This window comes from Oncorhynchus clarkii, chromosome 32 (assembly GCF_045791955.1).
Source record: "Oncorhynchus clarkii lewisi isolate Uvic-CL-2024 chromosome 32, UVic_Ocla_1.0, whole genome shotgun sequence".
NCBI lineage: Eukaryota > Metazoa > Chordata > Actinopteri > Salmoniformes > Salmonidae > Oncorhynchus > Oncorhynchus clarkii.
Window position 1 is genome coordinate 34708153 of NC_092178.1, and position 18693 is coordinate 34726845.

The following is an 18693-nucleotide window of genomic DNA, read 5'->3' on the forward strand; positions in this document are numbered from 1 at the left end:
GGCTCTTGATCATATCTTTGATCATGACACTGGTGAGGAGAGAGAGAGAGGTCAGGAAACTGACATTGAAGTAGTCTGTGATAAATAGCATAATATGTTTCATCTGAGTATTTGTTATAGTTAAAATAATCCATACATTATTACAAGTTGTATGAGTTCAGGTCAATGAGGCCTACAGGACATACAGAGCCAATAGAAGTTCAAAACTTGTAATGTTCACAAGAACTTAAGTTGATACAAAGATCTAACACAACATTAGGTGATAATATATGTATTATTATGGATCTATAATCAGTTATAACGGGGCGGTCATTTTGGACCGGGAACACAGAATGAACTAACATGAAACGAGCACAACAGGAGGGTTAAGACCACCAGAGTGAGACATTAAGAACTGAATGGGGACAGCCAGAGCCAAGCATTCTGATTGGCCACCGTGTACGCAGGCATAATAAGGGATTAAGATGAGGACAGAGGCCTTTGATTGAAGTTACAGTTCGAGTCGAAGGGAAGCATTCAGAGACTGAGTGGTCCATAATTCACCACCAGTTTGACACAAAAGAAAGACACCGGGGCCAGGCAGAGCTAAAGGCTAAATATGTGCATACATATATAATAAACACAGGAGGCTGGTGAAGGGAGGACGTCTCATAATAATGCCTTGAACGGAGTAAATGGAATGGTATCCAACACATTGAAACCATGTGTTTAATACCATTGCATTTATTCCGTTCCAGCCATTACTACGAGCCCGTCCTCCCCATTTAAGGTGCCACCAGCCGCCTGTGGTGTGCAATATACACGAGTCTGTGAGTGCACGTCGTTGTTTTTGTGTGCTCGCAACTGTGCATTCGTGTGTACAATATGTCTGTAGTGTGTGATTGCATGTCCGTGTAAGTGTGGTCTGGCTGTCTGCCGTGTGTGTGTGCTTGTTAATGTGTGTGTCTGTCCACGTGTGTGTGCATGCCTGGTCTGTGTGAGCGTCCTTGTTCAAATGTGTTAATGCGCACGTCAAGCCGTATCACCAGTGCATGCACACGGTGTGATGGGAAAGACCGGTTTGGTGGTGGTGGTGGTGGTGGGGGGGGGGGGGGGGCTGACACATACAGACTCTTAACCAGCAGGGCCAGAGAGAGAGGAGTGGGGAAAATAAGGCAAGCCTATAGGGCCAATCTGTCAGGACCAACCAGCAGACACATGCAGAGAGAGATAGGGCAAGAGAGCAAAAGGCATACAACGGCCTGCTTCCATTTGAGCCCCGACACCTGCAGCTCTCCCAGACAGGTGTAAGCTCCACCTAGCCCTCCAACATTTCAAGTGGAGCCTCCACTGTAGTGTATACATTTCCATCTGGGAACACCAAATGGGAAGGGGTCCGAATGGAACCAGGCCCAAGGTCCTTTTTATTTGATTATTTAACCTCGATGCTGACAGGGAGTCAATGCCGAGACAATACACATCAACACCTTAAAGTACACACTCCAGGAGAGGAGGGGGCAGCTTCATTGTGTCATCCTCTCTTAGTCTAGACTGGGGCTGTGGGGGGGGGGGGGGGGGGGGGAACTGGGTCAGGCAGGAAAAGAATGAGGGTGAAAGAGAGGAGGAATGGTCCAAACAAAGGGATGACAGGAAGGAGGGAGGAGCGGGGGAGGAGTGCAGACATGCCTGTACCTGGGGGTTGACAGCTGACAGTAGGGAGAAAGAGGAGGAGGAGGAAGAGTGGAGAAGGAGGTGGAGAGCAGCACCACGCTAGTAGGAGCTATGTTGGAGGAGCTGGGCGAGAGACTGCTGGGTAGAAGAGAAGAAGGGAAGGGGGCAGGGCTAAATCACATCCTCTCTCCTCATTGGCTACAGGACAGGTGCAAATGATGTAATAGGACAGGCTGGAAGTAAACCAGAAGGTATGCACGGTGCTTTCACCCAGAGCCGAGATACAGCGAAGAGTTTGGCAAACTAGGCTTGAGATTTAATTGGCAAAAATACCTCATCTCTTCCAGTGAGTAGCACATTAGACTGCCATGTAGTCTGCCAACATGTGGGAAATTCTGGGAGTACTGGGATTGACCTTGTGAAGAGCATAGAGAGCCTCACAGGTACTGACATAAAAAGGGAAAGGGGGGAGCCAAGCTGAGGGAGTGAGGGACATAGGGCACTATTGGTCAGGTGTGCAAGGAGGAAGTGAGCAAAACAAAAAGAGGAAATAGTGGTAGTGGTGCACTGGTGTGTACCAGGCGTGCAGCAAGCGAGACAAGGGATTATTTTCCTTCCTTCCGTCTCATACACCCCTCCTATGATTGTGTCACGGGCCTTCCACTTATGCTGATCGTTCTTTCTTCCCTTCCATACTACTTTTTCTTTTTCTCCCTCGATCCAACCTCTCAACTGACCGTGTGACCAACGGTGTCTGTCCGGAGGCAGCAGAGGGTAAACAATCAGTGCTCTGACCAGCCAAGCCTGAGCTTCCTGGAGAGATTAGGGGCTGCTGCCGCTGCCCTGAAACCTTGGCACTATCAAACTCTGTCAAGCAAGAACGCACTGTGTGTGTGTGATGCATCGGTCTGTTCATGCTTATCTAAATTAAAGTAGGAAACTATCCGTTTTTATATGCAGTATGGCAATAACTGCGCGTGTCGGTGTGTGCATGACTATGACAAAATCTCCACTATATATATATGTGTGTGTGTGTGTGTGTGTGTGTGTTCCAGTAATGTATCCATAACTCGTCTCTAAGAGGAAGGGGGAGGAGGGAGTGTTTGAAGGAGTGATGGAGGATATTCATGTATACACCATATGACCCCTAGGCAAAACATCTAGCCGACTCCAAACAATTTAAAACCGCTTGATTTGACAGGGCCATTTCATTCAAGTGGACATAATCTATGTGGACAGACAGAGTGTGTGTGTGTGTGTGTGTGTGTGTGTGTGTGTGTGTGCGCACACGTCTCAGTGAGCAGGTCATCTGTAACTGTTGCCTCGCGGGGATGTCGGGGGGTCAGCCATATTTGCAAACGAGGAAGCATGGTAATTGAGGTATCAACCCATTTGTCTTTGCCTGTGGTCGAGACATAAAGAGACGGCTGATAACCATATTCTCATAGACGAATGATGCGAGCGTTCTGGATGAACAGTTCGGAATAGATCCATTCTCAATGAAGGACAATCGGTTCACGCCGGTAGGGATTCGGGACAGGGCGTCGTGTCCGCAGGATTGCGTCCTTGAAACGTGTCTGTGGGCACGCGTCCATAAAGTACCGTACGTGTCTAGGTGAGCGTGTAAAGGATTCATAAAGCAGGGATTGCGCCCGCAAGGTGCAACATATCCCTCTGTGCGCGCGCGCTCATGGGTACGCGAAATAAGCGCGCGCCCGATTGACAGTTCCTCCTCAACGTATGGTGTTGGCGTGAATGAAGGAACGGGAGACATTTCACACTCCCTCCATCTTATCCATTTCCATCTCCCAGATCCATGTGGAGCAGGAGACAAATAGAAGGAAATAGACGGTTCCTCGAACACAAATATACTGTCTGAAAGGAGCAATGCTATCAGATCAGGGTGATCAGGGTGATAGATCTGCTGTGGGTGTGTGTGTGTGTGTGTGTGTGTGTGTGTGTGTGTGTGTACACATCACGTGTTCCTATCTTACTGAGAAGACTAACATTTTGTGAAGGTTCAGGCGACATGTTAAACACACCGACTGTGAATGGCTCTGTATAAGAGAGTTAACCAAATGGGTCACATCTGATTGCGGCCGTGTGTAATTGTGTGCGACTGCGTGGGAGTGTGGTTCTGGATGCCAACACGCCGGGGCACGTGTGTGAGGGTGCGGGGGAGTGTGTGAGGGTGCGGGGGAGTGTGTGTGGGTGCGGGGGAGTGTGTGTGGGTGCGGGGGAGTGTGTGTGGGTGCGGGGGAGTGTGTGTGGGTGCGGGGGAGTGTGTGTGGGTGCGGGGGAGTGTGTGTGGGTGTGGGGGAGTGTGTGTGGGTGCGGGGGAGTGTGTGTGGGTGCGGGGGAGTGTGTGTGGGTGCGGGGGAGTGTGTGAGGGTGCGGGGGAGTGTGTGAGGGTGCGGGGGAGTGTGTGTGGGTGCGGGGGAGTGTGTGTGGGTGCGGGGGAGTGTGTGTGGGTGCGGGGGAGTGTGTGAGGGTGCGGGGGAGTGTGTGTGGGTGCGGGGGAGTGTGTGTGGGTGCGGGGGAGTGTGTGTGGGTGCGGGGGAGTGTGTGTGGGTGCGGGGGAGTGTGTGTGGGTGCGGGGGAGTGTGTGAGGGTGCGGGGGAGTGTGTGAGGGTGCGGGGGAGTGTGTGTGGGTGCGGGGGAGTGTGTGTGGGTGCGGGGGAGTGTGTGTGGGTGCGGGGGAGTGTGTGAGGGTGCGGGGGAGTGTGTGTGGGTGCGGGGGAGTGTGTGTGGGTGCGGGGGAGTGTGTGTGGGTGCGGGGGAGTGTGTGTGGGTGCGGGGGAGTGTGTGAGGGTGCGGGGGAGTGTGTGAGGGTGCGGGGGAGGGTGTGTTGTTTTCTTCTTCTTCTTTTCAATAGACCTGAACAGATGTGAAAGTGCACAGAGATGGAACGCCAAGCAGAAAACCACTTTCCATGTCTCCACCGACCTGAATAAAAGTCACGTGTGTGTGCCTGAGACACAATGACCTTATGGAGTTGCCCATATGTCATGTAGTTACTACATTGGTAACCAAAGTCCTCAATTGTGCATGACAACTGTAAATAATTGTACAGAAAACGACGAGTTACAAAGTAAGAGCGCAAGCCAAATTCTATTGAAATGACTTAGCTGTATACCGTACCTAACCCTAAGAGGATAGGTCAAATTGAAATCATGAAAATGTCCCGAGTTTAACGATGCAACCGTTTAGCATGGCTACCCCAGCATTGACAATAGACCGTCTAATGTCGCTTGTTAATGCTCTATATTACAGTGGTTCTGAACACAGCTGATTGAGCATGCATTACAGCTCTTCTCAATGTGATTACATGCTTTGAGGCAGAGTGCTTCTCGCCATTGGATTATTGTAATCAGGATTATGATGGAGTGGCATGAGCAGTGACTGAGTGTGTGTTTAGAAGTGTCTGTGTGTGTGTGTGTGTGTGTGTGTGTGCACGTTGTGTATATCAGTATGAGTGTATGTGTGCTCGTTGTGTATATCTGTATGAGTGTGTGTGTGTGTGTATCGGTATGAGTGTGTGTGTGTGTGTGTGTATCTGTATGAGAGTGTGTGTGTGTGTGTGTGTGTGTACCTTCTCCAGAGGAGCAGGCCCACTCCCATAGAGAGCAGCATGATGAGGGCGGCCACAGACACCACCACGATGATGATTACTGGGTTCTGCTCACTGGACGCCAGCGCCACTGTGGATTGGAACGGACATATTGTTTAAGAGCAGGCACATGGGAGAATACACACACACACAAACAGATGACAATAAAGGGACACCCTATCACAGAGCAAAAAGAAGAGCCATTTCACGGCTTGATTTCAAAATCCCGGAGCCTCTCCACACACACACCTCAGTCTTTAGCAAACACGAGGCCATCATTGTGTGGGCTGGCCGGACGCCGCCACGACCATATCCTAAGCTGCCTCGCGGCGTTGGAACAAGATAGTCGAGGAAAAGGAGCGAGGAATGGCCATACTCACATTCACCAAGCGTCTGCAGCTCCAGGGGAGCGCTGTAGCCTCCGTAGTCGATGGGAGAGGGGGAGGAGGAAGAGGAGGAGGAAGAGGCGGAGAGGAGGGAGGAGGAGGGGGTCGGGGTGGAGAAGGGGCGGATGAGGAAGACGTAGGTGGTGCCGGCCTTGAGGTTGTTGACGCTGATGCGGGTGGCGGCCGTCTTGACCGTTGAGTAGCTCTTGTCCTTCTGTTCCTGAATGAGGAAGGAGAGAGAGTGGCAGGAAGGAACGTTGGAACTACGAAAGCACCAAGTGGGTGTACGCTCTGTTTCAAGACACTTAAAAAAAAAAAACATTTTGTTACATTGTCATTTGGAGCTCAGTGGGTAGAGCAAGGCGCTCGCAAAGCCAGGACAGTGGGTTAGATTCCCAGGACCGCATGTCCGTAAAATGTATGCACGCACGCATGACTAAGTCGCTTCGGATAAAATGGCATACACGATTAGATTTTAGCAATGAACTTTTCCTCTTTGATGATCATGAGTGGGGTCTATACATGCCATAAGATCACTCAGAGAGAGTTGGGCCAGTGCCCTTGAGCAAGGCACTGACCCTGTTAAACAACACATTTCACTGCACCTATCCGGTGTATGGGACAATAAAACATCTACAGTACCAGACGTTTTCTTTATTTTTACTATTACCTACAATGTAGAAAAATAGTGAAGACAAAGAAACAACTACTAAAGGACACCAATAATAAGAAGAGACTTGCTTGGGCCAAGAAACATGAGCAATGGACATTAGACCAGTGGAAATCTGTCCTTTGGTCTGATGAGTCCAAATGTTATATTTTTGGTTCCAACCACCGTGTCTTTGTGGACTGTAGGTGAACGGATGATCTCTGCATGTGTAGTTCCCACCGTGAAGCAAGGAGGGGGTGTGATGGTGCTTTGCTGGTGACACTGTCAGTGATTTATTTGGAATTCAAGGCACACTTAACCAGCATAGCTACCACAGCATTCTGCAGCGATACGCCATACCATATGGTTTGTGCTTAGTGGGACTATCATTTGTTTTTCAACAGGACAATGACCCAACACACCTCCAGGCTGCATAAGGGCTATTTGACCAAAAAGGAGAGATGTTGCATCAGATGACCTGGCCTCCACAAACACCTGACCTCAAGCCAATTGAGATGTGTGGGAACTCCTTCAAGACTTCAAGACATATGTGGGAACTCCTTCAAGACTGTTGGAAAAGCATTCCAGGTGAAGTTGGCTGAGAGAATGCTAAGAGTGTGCAAAGCTGTCATCAAGGCAAAGGGTGACTATTTGAAGAATCTAAAAAATATATCTCGATTTTTAAAAACTTTTTGGGTTACTACAGGGTTCATACGTGTTTTGATGTCTTCATTATTATTCTTCAATGTAGAACATAGTAAAGAATAAAGAAAAACCCTTGAATGAGTAGGTGTCCAAACTTTTGACTGGTACTCTGTGTGTGTGTGTGTGTGTGTGTGTGTGTGTGTGTGTGTGTGTGTGTGTGTGTATATTTTTTTTTATTACTATTTTTTTTATTTTTACATAGGCTCTATTTTAAAGCAGACTTGCATGATTTAAAATGGCTTTGATTCTAAAGGTTAACGCGTGGCAGTGATGTGACGCGCATAAACCGTCAGCGTCAAAGCAACATAGTGTATATGGAGAGAACTCGCCAATCACCATCATGAAGCTCTAAGGTAGCCAAAGCCCCCATGACTTGCATGCATGTCTTAGAACGCGTGCGAGTGTGTGTGCGCGCGCGCGCGCCCCTGTTTGCTCGTCATCGTGCGGTAAATGAGGATTTGGAGGTGCGTGCTCTTTAACGCTGTCGTATGTGTGGAGAGGAGAGAAGAGTGAAAAGTGCACACCGAGATAGACTGACAGGCGCAATGAGAGTCCCTGTGGAGAGACCATTAATAGTGGACATGGTGGATTTGAGAGATGGATGGTGCTCCCGAGAGTGGGATGTGATGGAGGGAGATAATGCGGGGGCAAAATAATGTAACGGAAAGAGAAACGGCTTAAAAGAAGGAGAGGGCCAAGAGACGAGTTGAGAGTGTGACCGAGTTTAATTGAGAGGGAGTGAGACGGAGTGGAGTAGGGTGAACGCATGAAAGAGCCGTTGCGCGAAAGAGCCGTTGCGCGAAAGAGTGGATTTGAGATTAAATCTAAGGCGATGGAGTTTTTCCAAGTGTCGGAGTTGACCAAATATGATGACAGTTGAAATGTGACCATATATGACGGAGGTGACGGCTTTACCTTTTCGTAGTACTTGATCTCGTACTCGGTGCGGCTGCTGTTGGGGTAGCTAGGTTCCCTCCACACCAGGGTGAGGCTGCGCTGCTCAATCTTCTCCGCACGAAACTCACTCACCAGAGAGGGCGCTAGTGAGAAAAAGAGAAGGGGAAAGGACAGAGAGGGGGGGGGGGGTGAAAGGGAGACATGAAAATAAATAATGAAATGCATTTGCCAAAGTTCTGTCTCGGACAACTTCATTGAAGTCATAAAAGGGTTATGATGTTAGCAGATCTGGACGGAGATACATCTTTGTATTTATTGATGGCTGGAGGGTGGGTGGAGATGTTCTCTCCCTCTGAGACTCTGCCCTCAGAACCTTTGCTTCTGACTCAATAATATCCAGTACATGTACTGTTGGAACACTGAACATGAAGACTGCAAAAATACCTTTCCACATTCTATGAGAAATACTTTACCACATGACCTGAAGTGACCAGGAAAACGTCCCTTGTTACCGCAGATGAGCTGAAAGCTCCGCCCACTCGGCAAGCTATAATTAAGGAGTCATTAACGAGGTAAGGCACTGCATCTCAGTGCAAGAGGCGTCACTACAGTCCCTGGTTCGAAGCCAGGCTGTTTCACATCCGGCCGTGATTGGGAGTCCCATAGGGCGGCGCACAATTGGCCCAGCGTCGTCTGGGTTTGGCCGGGGTAGGCCGCCATTGTAAATAAGAATTTGTTCTTATCTGACTTGCCTAGTTAAATAAAGGTCAAATTAAACATTAAAACGTGCTGCTCATTGTCAGTCAAAGACCATTATGGTTGAAGCCTTATTTCATTACCACGATCAATATTTTTCTAGCTATAATTAAGGAGTCATTAACGAGGTAATACTTGCAAATCTCTTTCTTTCACTCTCCCATGTAGATCCATGTCAATTCGGACAAGTCTGAATTTCTGTCCTCATTCCTTATTATTACACTTCTATTATCTTCCCGAGATCTCGTCACCTTTCCCCCTCACAAACACAATGGCTTTCTATCAAACCAATACACGACATGACCAGAAGTATGTGGACACCTGTTCGTCGCACATCCGCTCCAAAGTCATGTGACCGTGCCCCTTAGACTCCCTTTTCTGTAGGACCCGTACTGAAGTGAGGATCACAGCCAGGGCCGACCTGGTCTTTCTGAGTATCCCTCCCTTCTTTAATTTGATCTCTCCTCTTTAGAAAGAAAAGAAGAATACCTGATTGATATCGGTCTGTGTGTTACGGGCAGCTAACGAGGGCTGCACACAGCCTGTTCAATTACAACTACGGGCAGCAACTCAATCATGAGACATTAAGAGTGAAATGGACTGGTAAAAGACAGAAAACCATCGGATAGAAATCATCGGAGTGCATTGCCATGTGTGTTTTGTGTATTTCTACAGTGTGTGCAAGCATACATTGTCGTGTTTGCGCATGTGTGTATCCATCTCCACCTACTCTCATCTCAGTAAAAGGCAGCCGTCTCTACCCAAAAGTGCCTCAACAGATTGCAGTACAATAATTTAACAGATTACCTGAACGTAAATAACTTTAGACGCAGGAACATATACACAGAGTCTACAAAACATTTCTAATATTGAGTTGTATCCCCTTGAGCCTTCAGAACAGCCTCAATTCATTGGGGCATGGACTCGACAAGGTGTCAAAAACGTTCCACAGGGATGCTGGCCCATGTTGACTCCAATGCTTGCCACAGTTGTGTCAAGTTGGCTGGATGTCCTTTGGGTGGTGGACTATTCTTGATACACCTACTACCATACCCCGTTCAAAGGCACTTACATGTTTTGTCTCACCAATTCACCCTCTGAATGGCACACATACACAATCCAAGTCTCAATCGTCTCAAGGCTTAAAAATCATTTTCAACACGTCTCCTCCTCTTCATCCACACCGATTGAAGTGGCTTTAACAAGTGACACCAATACGGGATCACAGCTTTCACCAGGATTCACCTGGTCGGTCTGTCATGGCAAGCTCAGGTGTTCCTAATGTTTTGTACACTCAGTGTATACTGTATTGCAAACAAACATATACACACCGGCATACATGATATGGTGAGACACACACACAGATAAGCAGGCACACAGACCGAGACGGGCACAAACAGGCAAATGGACAAACAGACCAATAGCACCAGGGAAGAGAGAGAAAGAGGGAGAGGCACTACTTTAAGCAGTAAGTGCTGTATTAGATACACCAAGAACACACTGTCAACTTGCTCTGCATTCTAAAACGCTCAGCTATTGTTTGCTGTTCTTTTGTGATGAATTATGCATGGAGACTGACTGCTTAAAACCTCTGGCTCACATGAGGTCGGGCTCACAGCGTAACTCCATCTGAAAGAATCATAGCTGCGGACACATACCCAAACGCGGCGGTAGTACCGGTTGGAGAACATTAAAACACTAACACACTCAGAGGGAGAACATTAAAACACTAACACACACCAAGGGAGAACATTAACCACTAACACACTTCGAGGGTGGACATTAAACCACTAACATACTCCGAGGGTGGACATTAAACCACTAACACACTCAGAGGGAGAACATTAAACCACTAACACACTCAGAGGGAGAACATTAAACCACTAACACACTCCGAGGGAGAACATTAAACCACTAACACACTCCGAGGGAGAACATTAAACCACTAACACACTCCGAGGGTGGACATTAAACCACTAACACACTCTGAGGGAGAACATTAAACCACTAACACACTCCGAGGGAGAACATTAAACAACTAACACACTCCGAGGGAGAACATTAAACCACTAACACACACCAAAGGAGAACATTAAACCACTAACACACTCCGAGGGTGGACATTAAACCACTAACACACTCCGAGGGTGGACATTAAACCACTAACACACTCTGAGGGAGAACATTAAACCACTAACACACTCCGAGGGAGAACATTAAACCACTAACACACACCAAAGGAGAACATTAAACCACTAACACACTCCGAGGGTGGACATTAAACCACTAACACACTCCGAGGGTGGACATTAAACCACTAACACACTCTGAGGGAGAACATTAAACCACTAACACACTCCGAGGGAGAACATTAAACAACTAACACACTCCGAGGGAGAACATTAAACCACTAACACACACCAAAGGAGAACATTAAACCACTAACACACTCCGAGGGTGGACATTAAACCACTAACACAGGGTGGACATTAAACCACTAACACACTCCGAGGGTGGACATTAAACCACTAACACACTCCGAGGGTGGACATTAAACCACTAACACACTCCAAGGTTGGACATTAAACCACTAACACACTCCAAGGGTGGACATTAAACCACTAACACACTCCAAGGGTGGACATTAAACCACTAACACACTCCAAGGGCTGACATTAAACCACTAAGACTCTCCGAGGGTGGACATTAAACCACTAACACACTCCAAGGGAAAACATTAAACCACTAACACACTTCGAGGATGGACATTAAACCATTAACACACTCCGAGGGTGGACATTAAACCACTAACACACTCCGAGGGTGGACATTAAACCACTAACACACTCCGAGGGTGGACATTAAACCATTAACACACTCTGAGGGAGAACATTAAACCACTAACACACTCCGAGGGTGGACATTAAACCATTAACACACTCCGAGGGTGGACATTAAACCACTAACACACTCCAAGGGAGAACATTAATACACACCCTGGTAGTGTAGTTGCAAAAACAGAAATATAGAGTGTGAAGAAAACACACACTTGGAAAGGACAGGGGTGTAGTTCTATAGACCAACGTAGTAATGCACATACCAAACACACAAAATGACGCGCACATTCCATCTTGCACCGGCACACACACACTGACCCCCCCCACACACACCTAAACACAAACGCACTCTAATATCTAGTTTCCCGTCCAGTCTGAAAGCAGCTGGTGTGTGTCCATGGGGTTGACCCTGTTTGAATGAAAGGAAATTGATGCTGAGAGGAGAGTGCGTGTGTGTGTGTGTGTGTGTGTGTGTGTGTGTGTGTGTGTGTGTGTGTGTGTGTGTGTCTGAAAGGGAGATGGATGCTGACAGGAGACCGAATTGGCTGCGGCAGACCAAGCCTCATTTCCACAGGCAATAGACTGAGGTTATGGCCTTCAGGGTTCCACTGTAATCAAGGCCCGAACCCCATGGCTAGCCAGACAGATGAGCAACACCACAGCCTTAACAGCCTCATCATAGATCGCATCCACAAAATGACATGGAGGGAAAGACAGACAAACAGATCCAATCCCTTTCATTTTAACAGATTTTTTCAAGGTGTGGAAGATAATGAAGCTACGTGGTGTGGTGGCTCAGTTCTGGCAGGTGTCTACGCAGGTGGTGTACACAAAGGTGCAGTATAAATATTACAAAAAAAGACAGCTATGCGACAGGTAGGTAGTGGCAAAAAATGGCTCCCGCCTCCACAGTTGCACGTGGATTCTATACTCACGTAACCAACCAACTTGCAGTATAAAAATGTTATATTGTGAAAACAAAGAAGACGTTGTGGTGGCGGCGGCTCTATTGCAGGTAATTAATACAATTTGGCACAAAATGGCCTCCGTGTTCCACAGTTGCACGTGCCTTCCATAAGTATTACATACAGCCAGGAAGAACTATTGGATATCAGAGAGACGGCAACTTACCAGCACAACCATTACTACTAGGAATACGACTTTCGCAAAGCTGATCGTTTGTCTGCACCTCCCAGGGCATTTGAGCTGATTCCAGAGGCCGACCCAAAACAACGCCGTCGTAGCAGAGGGTGCCGGAGCGGTCTTCTAGTGAGGCTTCGGATCCGCGCACACCACCCACCGCTTCCAAGTATATTACTCGCTAATGTCTAGTCCCTAGTTAACAAAGTCAACGAAATTAGGGCAAAAGTTGCTTTCCAAAGAGATATCCGGGATTGTAACATACTCTGTTTCACAGAGACATGGCTAGCTGGGGACATGCTGTCAGTGTCCGTACAGCCAACAGATTTTCAGTGCATCGCGCCGAAAGGAACAAACATCTCTCTGGTAAGAAGAAGGTCAGGGGTGTATGTTTCACGATTAACGACTCATGGTGTAATTGTAACAACATACAAGAACTCAAATCCTTTTGTTCACCTGACCTAGAATTCCTCACAATCAAATGCAGACCGTATTACCTCCCAAGAGATCTCTCCTCGGTTATCGTCCCTGCCGTGTATATCCCCCCGCAAGCGGATACCAAGACGGCCACCAAGGAACTTCACTGGACTTTATGCAAACAGAGCTACCTTAATTATATCAGCATATCGATTGCAGTAGATGAGCGAATAACACACTCGACCACTGCTACTCTAACTTCCACAATGCATACAAGGCCCTCCCACGCCCTCCTTTTGGCAAATTTGACCATGACTCCATCTTGTTGCTTCCCTACTATAGGCAGAAACTTAAACAGGAAGGGCCCGTGCTTAGGTCTATCCAACGCTGGTCTAACCAAACGGATTCCAGGCTTCAAGATTGCTTCGATCACGTGGACTGGGATATGTTCTGAGTTTATTAGCAAGCGAGTTTATCAGCAAGTGTATAGGAGATGTTGTACGCACTGTGACTATTAACACCTTCCCTAACCAGAAACTGTGGATTGATGGCAGCATTTGCATAAAACTGAAAGCACGTACCACCGCATTTAATCATGGCAAGCCGACTGGAAACATGAACGACTACAAACAGTGTAGTTATTCCCACCGTAAGGCAATCAAAACAAGCAAAGTGTCATTATAGAGACAAAGTGGAGTCACAAATCAACGGCTCAAACACGAGACATATGTGGCAGGGTCTACAGACAATCACGGATTACAAAAAGAAAACCAGCCCCATTGCGGACATCAACGTCTTTCTCCCAGACAAATTAAACAACTTCTTTGCGTGTTTTGAGGACAATACAGTGCCACCGACACGGCCCGCTACCAAAGACAGTGGGCTCTCCTTCTCCGTGGCCAACGTGAGTGAAGCATTTAAACGTGTTAACCCACGCAAGGCTGCTGGCCCAGACGGCATCCCTAGCCACGTCCTCGGAGCATGGTACGGCAACTGCACCGCCCACAACCGCAGGACTCTCCAGAGGGTAGTGAGATCTGCACAACGCATTACCGGGGGCAAACTACTTGCCCTGCAGGACACCTACAACACCCAATGTCACAGGAAGGCAAAAAAGATAATCAAGGTCAATAACCACCCGAGCCACAACCTGTTCACCCCGCTTCCACCCAGAAGGCGAGGTCAGTACAGGTGCATTACAGCTGGGACCGCGAGGTCAGTACAGGTGCATTACAGCTGGGACCGAGAGATTGAAAAACAGCTTCTATCTCAAGGCCATCAGATTGTTAAACAGTCACCACTAGCACAGAGATGCGGCTGCCTACCTACAGGCTTGATATCATTGGCCACTTTAATAAATGGAACACTAGTCACTTTAATAATGCCACCTTAAGAATGTTAGCATATCTCGCATTACTCATCTCATATGTATATACTGTATAATGTATCCTTCACTATCTATTCTTTACTATCTATTGCATCTTAGCCGCTCTGTCACTGCTCATCCATATATTTTATATTTATATATTCTCATTCCATTCCTTTACTAGATTGTGTGTATTAGGTTTTGTTGTGGAATTGTTAGATATTACCTGTTAGAATCTGCTGCACTGTCGGATCTAGAAGCACAAGCATTTCGCTACACTCGCAATAACATCTGCTAACCATGTGTATGTGACCAATACAATGGGAATTGATGATTTGATGTGAAGGTGCACTACGCTGCTACTCGCAATCCCTGAAGACAGGCAGTGGAGCTGTAGTCCCTCAGCACCACCACAGAGAAGAAGAGTGTGTATGAATCAATCTCTCCCTCTCTCCCTCTCCCCCTCCCTCCCTGTCTTTTTCTCCAGGGACTGCACTTCCCTACAGCCCTGTTTATGCCTCTGCAGTGAATACATCCACCTTAGCATGCAGGGATTTCTTTGTTCTACTTGTCTCTCGCTCACGAGCGCGTGTGTACGTACACACAAAAAAGACTTGAGTGATTAAGCCAACGGGTATCAACCAATCATGATAGGGAAGTTAACAGGCTGTAAGTACAGTGTACAGCATTACTCTAAACATCTACAAGCTGGGTTAAAACGGACTTGGGGAGGAAAGGAGTGTAGTGTTAGAGGCATCCTGCATCTCCGGCACTCTGCCCGATGCATCTCCGGCACCCTGCCCGATGCATCTCCGGCACCCTGCCCGATGCATCTCCGGCACCCTGCCCGATGCATCTCCGGCACCCTGCCCGATGCATCTCCGGCACCCTGCCCGATGCATCTCCGGCACCCTGCCCGATGCATCTCCGGCACCCTGTCCGATGCATCTCCGGCACCCTGCCCGATGTATCTCCGGCACCCTGCCCGATGCATCTCCGGCACCCTGCCCGATGCATCTCCGGCACCCTGCCCGATGCATCTCCGGCACCCTGCCTGATATATCTCCGGCACCCTGCCCAAATGCATCTCCGTCCCTGCCTGATGCATCTCCGGCACTGCCTATGTGTTTATATATGTTTGTGTGTATGTCTCCCGGAGGCTTGGCATAGGCAAATGAGCTCAGAACAATGCCACTATAAACACTAAGATACTGGGGGACAGTAACACATCTTTGGGGAGAGGGTAGAATTGTAAAAAATGTTTCTGCGATCTGAATGCCACTACATTGTGTGTGTGTGTGTGTACGCGTGTGTATATCCACCCGTAGAGTGTGTGTCAATTCCCCTACATCTAAAATGCCTCTGTGACAGTCACGACATTCACCAAATCCAACACAACACAAATCATTCAACACCTGAAGAAGACACTGCCATCAAAATAGCCCTCTCCCTTTGCCTTAAATCAGAATCTGTGTGAGCCACAAAGACAGACCGCGATAATGATGTTGTGTTGTGGCCCAGCATCACCCCTCCCAGGGCTCACTATCTGGCAATGGCCCCCACTTTTAATCTGGGTCTATCAGCCAAACCAGCGGAGGCACGCTATCTGGCAGGATGTCCCCCGCTCCCTGTGTAATCTGCCCTATCAGCATTCTGTCTGTCTGCAGGACCCACGCCGGCCCAGATAAAAAAAAACTCACAATTACACAGGTACTATGGCTACCCAAAATAGGAAGGGGAAGAAAGAGAGGGAGGAAGGGGAAGACGGGGGGAGGAAGGGGAAGAAAGAGAGGGAGGAAGGGGAAGAAAGAGAGAGAGAGGAAGGGGAAGACGGGGGGAGGAAAGGGAAGAAAGAGAGGGAGGAAGGGGAAGAAAGAGGGGGAGAGGAAGGGGAAGAAAGAGAGAGAGGGAGGAAGGAGGAGAAAGAGGGGGAGGAAGGGGAAGAAAGAGGAAGGGGAAGAAAGAGAAAGAGGAAGGGGAAGAAAGAGAGAGAGTGGAAGGGGAAGAAAGAGAGAGAGTGGAAGGGGAAGAAAGAGAGAGAGGGAGAAAGGAGAAGAAAGAGAGGGAGGGAGGGGAAGAAAGAGAGAGAGAGGAAGGGGAAGACGGGGGGAGGAAAGGGAAGAAAGAGAGAGAGGGAGGAAGGAGAAGAAAGAGAGGGAGGGAGGGGAAGAAAGAGAGGGAGGAAGGGAAGAAAGAGAGAGAGAGGAAGGGGAAGATGGGGGGAGGAAAGGGAAGAAAGAGAGGGAGGAAGGGGAAGAAAGAGGGGGAGAGGAAGGGGAAGAAAGAGAGAGAGGGAGGAAGGAGAAGAAAGAGAGAGAGGGAGGAAGGAGAAGAAAGAGAGAGAGGGAGGAAGGAGAAGAAAGAGAGGGAGGGAGGAAGGAGAAGAAATAGAGGGAGGGAGGGAGGGGAAGAAAGAGAGAGAGTGGAAGGGGAAGAAAGAGAGAGAGGGAGAAAGGAGAAGAAAGAGAGAGAGGGAGGAAGGAGAAGAAAGAGAGGGAGGGAGGGGAAGAAAGAGAGAGAGAGGAAGGGGAAGACGGGGGGAGGAAAGGGAAGAAAGAGAGAGAGGGAGGAAGGAGAAGAAAGAGAGGGAGGGAGGGGAAGAAAGAGAGGGAGGAAGGGAAGAAAGAGAGAGAGAGGAAGGGGAAGATGGGGGGAGGAAAGGGAAGAAAGAGAGGGAGGAAGGGGAAGAAAGAGGGGGAGAGGAAGGGGAAGAAAGAGAGAGAGGGAGGAAGGAGAAGAAAGAGAGAGAGGGAGGAAGGAGAAGAAAGAGAGGGAGGGAGGAAGGAGAAGAAATAGAGGGAGGGAGGGAGGGGAAGAAAGAGAGGGAGGAAGGGGAAGAAAGAGAGGGAGGAAGGGGAAGAAAGAGAGAGAGGGAGGAAGGAGAAGAAAGAGAGAGAGGGAGGAAGGAGAAGAAAGAGAGGGAGGGAGGGGAAGAAAGAGAGGGAGGAAGGGGAAGACGGGGGGAGGAAAGGGATGAAAGAGAGGGAGGAAGGGGAAGAAAGAGGGGGAGAGGAAGGGGAAGAAAGAGAGAGAGGGAGGAAGGAGGAGAAAGAGGGGGAGGAAGGGGAAGAAAGAGAGGGAGGAAGGGGAAGAAAGAGAGGGAGGAAGGGGAAGAAAGAGAGGGAGGAAGGGGAAGAAAGAGGGGGGGGGAAGAAAGAGAGAGAGAGGAAGGGGAAGAAAGAGAGGGAGGCGGAAGAAAGAGAGAGGGAGGGGAAGAAAGAGAGGGAGGGGAAGAAAGAGAGGGAGGAAGGGGAAGAAAGGGAGGGAGGGAGGAAGGAGGAGAAAGAGAGGAGGGAAGGAGAAGAAAGAGGGGGAGGAAGGAGGAGAAAGAGAGGGAGGAAGGAAGGAGGAGGAAGGGGAAGAAAGAGAGAGAGAGGAATGGGAAGAAAGAGAGGGGGGAAGGAAGGAAGGAGGAGAAAGGGGAAGAAAGAGGGGAGGAAGGGGAAGAAAGAGAGGGAGGAAGTGGAAGAAAGAGAGAGAGAGGAAGGGGAAGAAAGAGAGGGAGGAAGGGGAAGAAAGAGAGAGAGAGGAAGGGGAAGAAAGAGAAAGAAGGAGGAAGGAGGAGAAAGAGAGGGAGGAAGGAAGAGAAAGAGGGGGAGGAAGGAGGAGAAAGAGAGGGAGGAAGGGGAAGAAAGAGTGGAACGGGGAAGAAATAGAGAGAAGGAGGAAGGAGGAGAAAGAGAGGGAGGAAGGAGGAGAAAGAGGGGGAGGAAGGAGGAGAAAGAGAGGGAGGAAGGAAGGAGGAGGAAGGGGAAGAAAGAGAGGGAGGAAGGGGAATAAAGAGGGGGAGGAAGGGGAAGAAAGAGAGAGAGAGGAAGGGGAAGAAAGAGAGAGAGAGGAAGGGGAAGAAAGAGAGAGAGAGGAATGGGAAGAAAGAGAGAGAGAGGAAAGGGAAGAAAGAGAGAGAGAGGAATGGGAAGAAAGAGAGGGAGGAAGGGGAAGAAAGAGGGGGAGGAAGGGGAAGAAAGAGAGAGAGAGGAAGGGGAAGAAAGAGAGAGAGGAAGGGGAAGAAAGAGAGGGATGAAGGAAGGAGAAGAAAGGGGAAGAAAGAGAGGGAGGAAGGAGGAGGATATATTGCAGAGGATTTGGGCAGCAAATAGAGGCTATTATCGTTGGTCATTTTCATTCATATGAACCTCTGTGTGTGTGTGTGTGTGTGTGTGTGTGTGTGTGTGTGTGTGTGTGTGTGTGTGTGTGTGTGTGTGTGTGTGTGAGATAGGATTCTGCTGTACGGGAAGAGGGTGGGCGAGAGTGGAGAGTAGACACATGCCACAGATACA

General features: G+C 48.7%; 2 protein-coding genes across 2 annotated transcripts in view; one reads left to right on the top strand and one right to left on the bottom strand.

Moving 5' to 3' along the window:
- LOC139391961 (uncharacterized) overlaps positions 1-18693 on the top strand; it is a 590779-nt gene that overhangs the window by 94709 nt on the left and 477377 nt on the right. The gene's annotated exons all lie outside the window — the stretch shown is intronic.
- LOC139391761 (ephrin type-A receptor 7-like) overlaps positions 1-18693 on the bottom strand; it is a 186366-nt gene that overhangs the window by 15108 nt on the left and 152565 nt on the right. The window contains exons 6-8 of the mRNA XM_071139295.1: positions 7916-8040; positions 5641-5866; positions 5243-5351 (exon numbers count right to left, since the gene is read on the bottom strand). Coding sequence (XP_070995396.1) covers positions 5243-5351; positions 5641-5866; positions 7916-8040 — 460 coding nt within the window. The remainder of the gene's footprint in view (positions 1-5242; positions 5352-5640; positions 5867-7915; positions 8041-18693) is intronic.